The sequence below is a fragment of a genome, unplaced genomic scaffold, assembly GCF_019419815.1.
Source record: "Pyrus x bretschneideri cultivar Hongxiangsu unplaced genomic scaffold, Pyrus_bretschneideri_v1 Contig27, whole genome shotgun sequence".
NCBI classification, from domain to species: Eukaryota; Viridiplantae; Streptophyta; class Magnoliopsida; order Rosales; family Rosaceae; genus Pyrus; species Pyrus x bretschneideri.
Window position 1 is genome coordinate 617,873 of NW_025999579.1, and position 11,301 is coordinate 629,173.

Below are 11,301 nucleotides of genomic sequence, written 5' to 3' on the forward strand. Positions count from 1 at the left end.
AGATGAAGCCGCCAAGACCATTCAAACAAATTTATTCAAAACAAAACGAGAGAAAAATCTCGCAACTGGACAAGATTTGGTGTTGGTGGTCATGGATTACACCCCAGCCAGAAGGAAGACCCCCATTCATAACTAATAGTCGCTTTCATTTGTATTACACTAGTAATATGTATTAATCATCCGTCATATTATTCACCTGGATGCTATCTTGCCAGAATAACAACAGACATGCATGCTATTATAGCGAGGATTAAAATATTCCAAATTTTGAATTCCTGCATATCTTTCTGTATTGTCACCCATATTCATTTGGGACGGCTATATCTCACCTGCATGGATACCTATTTGAATTTCTCTAATGGAAATTTAAACCTTTAAAAGTTATATCTCTTATTATTTTTTAGGATTCTCCGTGTTGAGAGTGATAATTTTATATTGATAATTAAAAGATTTTGCATGTACTTATAAAAATTATATTGTTCTCCATATTACTAATTGGTATATATTCTAGTGGAAATTCAACTTATTTTGTTAATCAAATAATAAAAAGTTATGAAATCAAATTTGTGGATCGTTCAATGACTTCACAGTTTTGTTTAGAAATAATTCATCAAGGTCAATTTTTCATTACTAAAGATGTTTGGCTGTCAATTTGAATCAATTTAATTATTTAGAGAGAATTAATCAGTTCTCAACTTTTTTGTAATCTTGTGCTGTTTCCAAGCAATGCACTAAGCATTACTCCTGGACTAATATATGCAATACAGATTTCACTCCTCATATCTTGTAGTACAAGTTAAAAACTTAAACTAGCTAGCAATATACTGGTTTCTTATATCCCCGATCTCGGATTCTGTCCTCCCCCTTTCTCCTTTCTCCTCTCGCTCGCTGTATAACTCGCTGCTCAGACCCATGCTGCGTTGGCAATACAGTTCATATGCAACAGGCCATGCCAACCTCAACAAGAGCAGCATGAGGAATGTTGAGTGCAACTGGAGGCTCTCTGCAATTTTTATCCAGAAACACATAAGTCATGATCAGCAATTGCTTTTGAATGTTCGATCCGTCACGCACTGCTAAATGCACCTGCCCTAAGAAGTACGCGGTCCCACTCTCCCTTGCATCAATCAGTTCTTGCAGCTCCTCCCTCACAGATATGCGCATTTTCGGACTATTTGGAGGCAACATGAATCGGACTTTCCTTCTCGTCGCCGGCGTAAAACCACTCTCAATTGCATCACCTAATGGAGACCGAGCTTCGTTGCTCGCATTACTCACACACTCCATCTCATATGAATTTGTATCATTCAAAGGAATCAAAGCACTTCCGGTTCCATCAGCTGGTGCCTTTCCAACAACAACCATTTTCCTTCGGATGAATTTTGGGAATCTAAATCACTTTCTTCCATGCAAATGAATTCGCCAATCGAACTAATAATATGTTCTTCAAAATTATCAGTGTCCCTTATAGGATCACAATACCCGTATCTCATGACGCAGCGATATCTTAAAATCACTTGGGCCAACCCTGCCAATAAGATACCTCCGACTTGGAGGGACATAAGGCATTGGCAGAGACTTGAAGGATACGAAAATCAAAACTTGGTGAAACGCTGGAAGATTGGTAATGAAGTGTGAGAAGAAAGCTGGAATTCCTGTCACTATATCGGTATAAATGAAACCAATCCCGGGTACCCTAGTAACTCCTAGGCCGCAGCTAATGCCTGTAAGCCATTCTGCAGAGACCTTGTTTTCTATATCAAATTCGAGCTTCTTCTTGGTTCCGTAATGCCTTGATAGCATGATAGTCAAGGACAATGCCAAAAGGACAACCAAATACCAAGCTCCCTTGTGAAAATTCAACATACAAGCCGATACATACATCACCTCAATCGATCCAAAGAATATTAGACAGCAGACGGACTCAAACAAACTCTTCTCCCAGTATAGCGCAATTACAAGTGACATGAGACAAGTCGTTACAAGCATTCCAGAACTTATAGCCAAACCTATGGAAGATTTAACTAACATCGATTAGATAACCAATTGTTGTCACAAGCATTTCTGGTGAGGAGTGTGTTAGATTTTTGGATCGTCGGGCCCGTCCTACTCTAGCGACACCGATATTGTCCTCAACTTTACCACCAGCCTAATCCGTCAGGTGTGGGGTTTTACCATAAAAGATCTCGGTATTAGTTAGAGTGGGGTAATTATATTTAAACCCCTTGGTTTCTTTTCACCCCACCGATGTGGAACTTTAACACTCCCCCTCACGTGTAACCTCATTTTAGTGGTTCACACATGGAGATCCACATCGGTAATTGAAACTCAGAGGGCGGCTCCTATTGGGCCCACTTGTTTTCAATGGAACTCAATGGTCGTCTTTATGTTAAGAGTTCAAACTTGTTTCCTTAATTCTTAGTGACAAGATCATTGGTTTGCACGGCCCGAACCTTGGGCTCTGATACCATATTGGATTCTTGGATCGTCGGACCCGCCCCACTCTAACGACACTGATATTGTCCCCAACTTTACCACCTGCCCAATCATTCAGGTGTGGAATTTTACCACAAAAGATCTCAGTATTAGTTAGAGTGGGGTAATCATATTTAAACCCCTTTATTTCTTTTCACCCACCGATGTGACTTGAACAAGTTGACCATATATTACTCCAAGGCTCTGAAATGACAAAAGAAGTGTGTGCTTCCATGTCTCCTGCATATTAATAACAAAGGAAAACTAATGAAAAGGGTTTGAAAACTTTGAGTTTTAACAATAAGGACAAAATAAAGGGTAAAATGAATAGTACCAGGTTTGACTTTTTAGTGTAAAAATGTGGTTTTTCGTTAAAATGCACAATACCGCGGGCTTTTTGTTAAAACTCCCTATTAACAACTCGAAAACTAATTAGGTGAAGGATGTATTTTGATCCCTAAATCGGAAACGAAACTGTAGTTAGATCCAATTGGTCAAATTTAACAAGATTTTATTTACAACACCAGCCTAAGTGAAATGCCGAATAATAAGGCCATGTCCAATGGCGAGGGGTAAAAGTCTAAAAGTTAAAAGATAATTTGGTTTGCTCAAAAATTCATCTCTAATGGATGGCTGGGCTATAATTCTATGAAGTCTACCAGATCATTATTTAGCCAAATGTAGCCCCCTCTTAGCCACTTTTTGTGGCTCAACTCTTCAGTTGCAATAATTGATACTAAATCAACGACTAGATGTGAAAACATTCAACAATAATTCAATTAAATTAACCAATAAATTTAAAGTATAAACTTAAAACTAATAAATTGTTGAGGGGACTATGTCCCTTCGGTTGGAGATGGTATATAAGGATGGTCTGACACTGTTCATTTAAAAGTAATTTTAGCAAGGCCATAATTCTAAAGAGGGTTATGTTTAGCCTTTTCGGTTGAAGATAATCTAACCCCAATTTGAAAAAATTAACTAGTTGTTAGTCTAGTAATATTTCTCTTCTCTTCTCAATGTTGGAAATTGCCCCAAGTGTAAACCTTGAATCCCCATCCCCGTTGATTTAAAAAACAAAAACAAAAACTCCGATTCGGAAAGTAAATGCAGAAGAAAATATACTAAAGCAGTAGTCTGTAGATACCACTAAAGGTTTGGATCTTAGCTATTGTTTGTTTGTTTTTTTTTTTTTTTTTTTTTTTTTCATTTTTCATTTTAAGGGATAAAAAAAAATACTAGTTACAGAAACATTAGAGCAATGCAAATCAAGTGACTAAAACAACCCGAAACGGAGATGTTAGAGTGAGATCATGGATCAATTCTTCAGCTACTTCATAATTCCATTTAGTTCAAACCAGATAACTTTTTCCACTAAAATTAAGTGAAAGAAAAATTACGTACAAGTTTTGTAGTTAAAAAGAAGGAAGAAAGTTACCTTTAACTGGTTAGGAGGCGTGAGCTGAGGTTCCATGGATGTCTGAGATCAGTAGCCGGATTACAAAAAGTTATACAGATGAATACTAAATAGATGTTACTGTGCAGATTTTATATATAAGAAACGACTGAGAGATATGGGAATGCCAACTGCCAAGCAGGACCGGTCCTAAGAATTTGGGAGTCCTATGTGAGCCTTCAAAATGGGGTCCTAGGATTCTTTGACTCCGACCCTTTGTACATTGACATGTATAAAAAAATTCACTAAATACATGAAAAGTCTATTTCTACATCAAATATCATTAAAAATTAATATCAAAAGAAGAAAGATATACAAACATTAATCAAATATTAGCATTTATTAAGTTTATATAATCTAATTTTTCAACCAATTCAAACCGAAAGAGAAGTCCCTACCCAATACACCAAATTCCAATCATTTTTCTATTGTTACAATGTTACTTATTACATTCAATAAATGAATGAATGGTTGGATTATAGAGACAACATCTTATGACTAGGAAAAATATTAGAGTGAAGAGAATAGTAATTTTCGTAAAAACACCTAGGCAGAGGAAACGGATTTAAATAATTTATTATATATTAGATAAACTAATTAATTTGAACATTTAATAATGTCATTTTTCAAAAAGGTGAGAGTTTTAGCCTTTTAGGTACATAATAAATATATATGTGGTGTGATATTAAAATAGGGTAATAAAACCCCATAAAAATAAACATATATGTGCTATTTAAGAGAGAAGTAAAAAAGTAAAAATAAGATGGTGGGGACTATTTAAAGGAGAGAAGACGTGCAGATATAAAAAAATAAAAATAAAAAGATGGCGGGATTATCTTAAGTAAAATCATGTAATTAAAATGATGTTGAGAATAAGGTTGTCTTCTTCCTCACGCGAGGCCAACCCTGCAACAAAAGATTTCCAAATTCCGACCTTTACATATAAGCCCACATAGCTCTCGACCATTCTAGTCCAAACCCGCCTAACTTCGCCTAAAAATCGGGGGCCCTTCCGAAATGGGGCCCTAGGCGGGCACCTACTCCGACTACCCTTAGGACCGACTTTGCTACCAAGCGACTTACACAATGCTTAATACACGGAGTTCACAAGACAAGATGTAAACTTTCAATTTACAAACAGTGAGAGAGATGTTACATAGTTTTTAGGGGATGATGATATTCCATATTTGTATATATCGGTAGTAGATAGGGAATGCTAGGTTGAGAGTGACAAGGAAGGAAGTTGAGGTTCCACTATAAAATTTGTTAGCAATATGGAGAGTAGTTCAATTATTTATAAACACATATAAAGTCCTTTATTTTTCCAATGCGGAATACATAATCTCAACACGTCCCTTCACGTGTGAGGAGTTTTCAAGTCTAATATGTGGACAACATAAATTAGGTGAAATTGAGTCATGTGGCCGTTGAACTTCATAACTTGCTCTGATATCATAAAGGAAGTTGAGGTTACACCATAAAACCAATTGGCAAAATGGAAAGTAACTTAATTATTTATAAGCACATGCAAAGTCTCTTCTTTCTTTGATGTAGGATTCATAATCTCAACAATTTTGAGCAACAAGAATTTTATGATAATAACTTGTGGATTGTTTAATTATATTACTATTTTTAGGATGGATAGGAGATTTGGACTGGGATCACATCTGGATCCCCTCCCCTGCTGGATCAAAAATGGAAGGATATGATGTTTTGCTCAGTTTGCTCAGCAAATGGGGATCCGGAGGTGATCCCAGTCCAGGAGATTTGATCTTAAGCTGCACAATGAAATATTAATATTAGGGAAAATCGCATCCACATCAACCAAAGTATGCCTATAAACTCCTCGAGATCACAACCAATCAAACGGTCAACATCAGTGATGAAAGTATGCCTATAAGAAGAGTATGGAAATGCACTTGGATTCATGGAATCACGTGAAATGAGAGATATATATCTCAGTTTTATGCTATAACCTCTTTATCAAGGAAGAGATTTCGATAAATCAGTTCTCACATTAGATAGGATCAGCATAAAGTTTGGAGAGATATATATCAGAAACTTCGGTAGACCTACATTTGCTACCGCAATTCTAACACCATGTAGGATTTTTTGGTGAGAAGTGCCCCACATATAACATGGTCATAGCATTACCACCCAAGTTTTTTTTATTAAGATGTTATCAATCACCCTTCGTTTTGAAAACCAATGCTAGAAGGATTATATGAATTATGTCACATGAAGAAAGAGATAACGAGAGAAGTCTTGTATCAGATGTATGTCATCCACTTCCACAACCATGCCCAAAACCAAAACGCAACAAGGAGCAACCCACCAAGTCTAACTGGATTCTTCTGGCATTGATATCCATGGAAGCAATAATTAATACAAACCATATCTCAGAAGACAAGTATAAAATGAAAAAGATGGATAAAATTGTGGTGCTAACCAAACATTTCTTTGGGCCAAAAAAAGAAATACCCAAATGCAGCAAAACAAAAAGAAAACAAAGGCAGGGCATCCTACTAGTACTACAAATCCCGCACCACCAGAGGTCCTTAACTTTTCTTTTTTAATCTGTTTCACGATTCTATCTTCATTCATAAGCCTTCTCCCAGTCATCAACTTCAGGTGTATCTGCAATAACTCCAACTGGCTGCCCAGCCAAAGTGGAACTCGAACTCGAACCGCTTGCTTTCGACTCCAAACCCAAATTTGGTGGACCCAAAGGCTGTTTTCTAGAGTCCTCAACCCTGGGAGATGAAGCGGATGAGCCCAATGCCGTGTCACTGTCTAGTACACTCCATCGATTTACTGAGGCAGCAATTGGTACTTCTTTATTCCACACGTTTGCCTGCGCATCTGTAGAACTGCCTGACCACTCTTCCTCACCCCATGAATCTTCCCTCCAACCGGACTCTCGCGTAACAGCCTTCTTCCACGGATTACCCCTCAGCACTGCAGACGCTCCTCCTTCCTTAGCTGTCCCCAGTCCACCCCAAGCGTTAGAACCTGATGCCGCCATAGATGCACTCCCATTTGAGTGGACAACTATAGCGCCATGATATAGTGCGCCATTATCCAACCTCCTCATTGCAGTTGCTGCTCGAGCAGGATCGTTGAATACAGCTAATGCATTCTTATCGTTCAACCATACTAACTCACACTCCCCACCAAACCTTAATACAAGTGCACTTATATCTGCATCTCTAGGAAGATCTGGGAATGAAACTACAAGCCTGGGATCCATGTCTACTAAATAATCATAAGCTGGAGGCTGGGGTGCACTAACTGTTGTTGTACCCTTAACCCCAAGTATCCGAGTGGGGGCTTTTGATTTTGGTGTAACATGAACCACAATAAATCGCTTGGGCTCCCAACCAGCGGCTTGAACTGCAAGCTTCCATCTTTCAGCGATCATCCGAACTACATCCCTCTTCTCCTTTAGCATTGGACAGAAAACATGAACCTTGAGACCACTTGTAGCACCTCTGCTCTTGCCGAGCAGTAAGTACTTGCATCTCTCCTCCACTGATAATACCCACTTGGGATCACGTCTAAGAAGGTCCGAAAGCAACTCAGAAACAGCAGAACTCTCACCAAAATGGAGTGCATCCAAGTTTGGAGGAGCTATATCAAAAGCATCTGCAAGAACCCGTTTTCTCTCCATCTTAGCACATTCATCATCACACATAAGCTTCCTCTGTCCGAGCGGGATCTTCTTGCCAGTTGATTCAATTGGTTGAAGTGGTGCTGGCAACCTTTGAATAACAGAAGCTTCATACACAGTATCGGCCTTGAAACTAGCATTGCTGCCACCAGAATCACAAGGAACAGTTGCTGTCATCCGGCCACAAGAACAAGTGATTGTGATAGGAAAATCACATCTGCTATCAGGACAAGAAGCATAAGGGTGACAAAGTGAAGTACATGTATGCCTGCAATCTCTCCTAGGAGCACCACATATCTGTCCACAAGAAGTTTTTGAACCTTGTTCTGCTGAGCAAGATGTATCACAGGGAGGTGGGTGACAAGTCCTGCCACAAGCATGCATACCACACTGCCTTGTCTTCCCACAGAGCTTGTTACACTTGATGTCCCTCGACCCACAAGGAATGTTCCTGAGGACCACATGCCCACCAATGCACTCCTTTGCCACAGGCACCGAACATGGTGGACAGTCTCCAAAGTGGCAGCTGTGAGAAGATGTATGCCCACAAGGCTGAGGGAGTGAACATGGCAGCTGACATGACGGGGGAGGGGTACCGCATGGTAGTGGAGGAGGGATTGAAGTCCTCCCACAGGCACAGGTCAGGTCCGTGAAGATTGTATCAAGGCAGGGAGGGCAGTGGCCACTGTGACAAAGCGATTCACAAGAATGCTGACCGCACCTTAACTTCTTCCCACAGGGCATAGAGCAAAAGTGAGGATCCCAATCCCCTGAGAGAGCATTATTTGAATTAGAAAGGGGACAGCACCTCTCACTGCACCGATGTCTTCCACAATTCTTCTTCTGCCCACAAGGCTTGTCACAAGTAAATTTCTCATTCTCCATTGTGGTTTTAAAGCATTCCACTGTCCGAGAAGTTGACCCACAACGACATTTTTGGGTCACTTCAACCAAACAAGGTGGGCAATCCCCAGTATGGCACACCTCTTGACACTGGTGCATCCCACAAGGGAGAGACTTGCCACATAATTGTGAACAGGTTGGAATCGGATCCAAACAACTCTGTCGTTCCTCTTGCAAGCTTGTTTTCCCACAGTTGCATGTCTTAATCTTACTTGGCATTAAATTGCAATCTCCGCATGGCCCTGGATGGCAAACTTCGCTGCAGGAATGATTACCGCAGCTAAGCATTTTTCCACACGTGGAACTGCATGAAAAAACACCATCTTCTGCCTTCACCTCTCCCTTCACAGTCATGTCTCCACAGAGAACAACCTCCACCTTTTTCTTGCAAAAGCAGGACGCATCAACAAGAACCTGACAAGGATCACAAGGACCCACATGGCAAGTCCGCTCACAGCGGTGACGCCAGCAATCAAGAAGCTTATTACAATGCTGACCACAAGTCAGAACAGATGTCCGATCGGAACATCTTGTTGTGATTATTTTCTTTCCACATGGGCATAAACGTGGAGGGGCAAATGCTTTACAAGGAGGGCATGGACCTGGGTGGCACTGCAAGACACAAACGTGAGGGCAAAGATCGTCCTTACTCACACCCTTACCCGGTACCTCCCTCTCGAGTTGCTTCCCGCAAGGCTCGCCACATGAATGTGGTGTCAAATACAAATCTGAAGGTGGGTCCGTCCTCTTGCCACAAAAGCAAACATACCGAATCTCCTTTGACGAAGTGAGCTGTACAGATTGACATCCAGGACACCGCCAATTAAACCCCTGATTCTTCTCCGCAGACATGTCGATAGAAGTGGGAGCTCGAGCCCATTTCTTGATGCAAGCCAGATGGAAAATTGAGTAGCAACTTGAGCAGGACCAAACAGGTGCAGACCTCCTCACCATATCATAACAAATCATACACTCGACAGTGCCCTTCGTCAGCTTATCCTGAATTTCTTGCACAAGCTGGGGCAAATTTGAGTCCATCAATCCCTTCTCCTCCTGATTGTCATTCCTTCCCCTCTCCCTTCTATGGTTCACCAGCCGACCCTGTCCTCTAACGCCATTATTTCCTCCTCTATGTGGCCGAATCTCTGATGGAACAGAGCTATGATTAGGATGGCTGACATTGCTATTCGGGTTGTCCAGGTTGAATCTTGGAGTAGGCTGGCTGACACTGCCATTCAGGTTGTTCGGATTGAATCTTAGATTAGGCTGGGTGACATTGCCATTCTGGTTGTTTGGATTGAATCTAGAATTAGGCTGGCTGACATTGCCATTCAGGTTGTTTGGATCGACTTGTGGAGGCGGGTTCACGGCAGCAGTGGCAATGGTAGGGTTGGATCCTCTCGGCACCCACTCTCGACGAGCAGGCTGAGTAGGCTGAGCGGCAGGCTGAGCAGGAAACCTGGACCTATCCCTTCGCTCATTTCGGACATGAGAACTCATATTCTGCGAAACCACCAAGCTCTCAAACCTCCTATTCTCCGACAGTGTGCCGAAATAGGCGATCGAATAAGAAAGAAAGAACTCCCCAAAGGAATTCACACACAGAAAAACTGCAATCAATCAAAAGGCAATGAATTCAAATTAGAATTAAATTAATTGACAAAATCCAACAAACTAAGCCCTAAGCATCCACGAGTTCACTAACTAAAATAAATTCACATCTAATTCCAATCAAGCTCAAAACTTTCCAGCATTTTCTGACCAGCCAAACAAGAAAATAAAGAAAATAAATTCATATCTTATTCCAATCAAGCTCAAGACTTTCCAACAATTTCTGAAACCCCCACAAGAAAAATAGAAACCCTAATCGCAGGAACAACTAAAAATCGGATCCAAATCGACAAAACAAGAGAAACAAAAGATAAATTAATCAAGTAATTACCTGATCGGGTAGTCCCAGATGATAAGAAACGGAGATAAAATTTCCCGCACTTTCAGTGAGAATCTCCCTCTCTCTCTCTCTCTCTCTTCTCTCTGTCTCTCTCTTGATTAAATTTCTGGGATTTCAAGTGAAAAACCCAAAAAAAATAAAAAATTGGAAAACTTTACCCTTTGTGTGTGGCTGTGTGGTGGGTCCCTGTTAATCAGTTGGATACTTTACAGATGGGTTTGTCTCGGAGGGACACAAACCGACCCGGAGAAGAAACGGGATGAGAGAGACTGGTTTATGTATATTTATAGTGAGGGTGTGGGTTGGGGGTTGAGGGGAAAGGAAAGGGGAAGGCGGTGAGGGGAGTTCGTCACCGAAATCGCATACTCTGACCGGACCCTTCGTTTACCGCCACTTGTTTAGAGTCCTCTCCAAGTATTTGCGTGCTGGCGTTCAAAGAAAAAAAAGTATTTGCGTGCTCACCACGAACCACTCCGGCCGCCAAGCCCACCACCGTCCTCTTTGTGTGCAGGCCTCCCGCCATTTTATTCACTTGACCCAAACATATATTTATTGGGCTACGTCCAATCTCTTTCAATGACCCAATGGCAACTAGACACAAAATGTAATGAGCCCTTTTAAGAGTTATCTGATAGGAAATACTTGTTTTTTTGAAAAAGTTTTTTTGTTAAAAGCACATCAAAGCCTTTCATTCTAAAGGCATATTTGGGACTGCTTTCAAATGGTTAAATGTAACAATTAAAAGCTGCTACTAATTGCATTTGGTAAAAAGACATCAAAGTGATTCTGAATTGTAGAAGCGTTGAGTCGCTTCCATTTTACGTGTTTCTAATGTGAGAATGTGAA

At 40.6% G+C, this 11,301-nt stretch overlaps 1 protein-coding gene and 1 pseudogene across 1 annotated transcript; both read right to left on the minus strand.

Annotated features, from left to right (window-relative positions):
- Positions 1-933: 933 nt before the first annotated feature.
- LOC103950662 lies at positions 934-3,949 on the minus strand (annotated as a pseudogene).
- Positions 3,950-6,272: 2,323 nt separating this feature from the next.
- On the minus strand, positions 6,273-10,859 carry LOC108867493 (NF-X1-type zinc finger protein NFXL1-like). The gene is made up of 2 exons (XM_018648271.2): positions 10,447-10,859; positions 6,273-10,114 (listed from the first exon to the last, which is right to left on the minus strand). The coding sequence occupies exon 2, from the start codon at positions 10,002-10,004 to the stop codon at positions 6,528-6,530; it is 3,477 nt and encodes a 1,158-aa protein (XP_018503787.2). The 5' UTR covers positions 10,005-10,114; positions 10,447-10,859; the 3' UTR covers positions 6,273-6,527.
- Positions 10,860-11,301: the final 442 nt, after the last annotated feature.

Coding starts and splice junctions, on each gene's coding strand:
- LOC108867493 (XM_018648271.2), bottom strand. CDS start 10,004: ATGAGTTCTCATGTCCGAAATGAGCGAAGGGATAGGTCCAGGTTTCCT.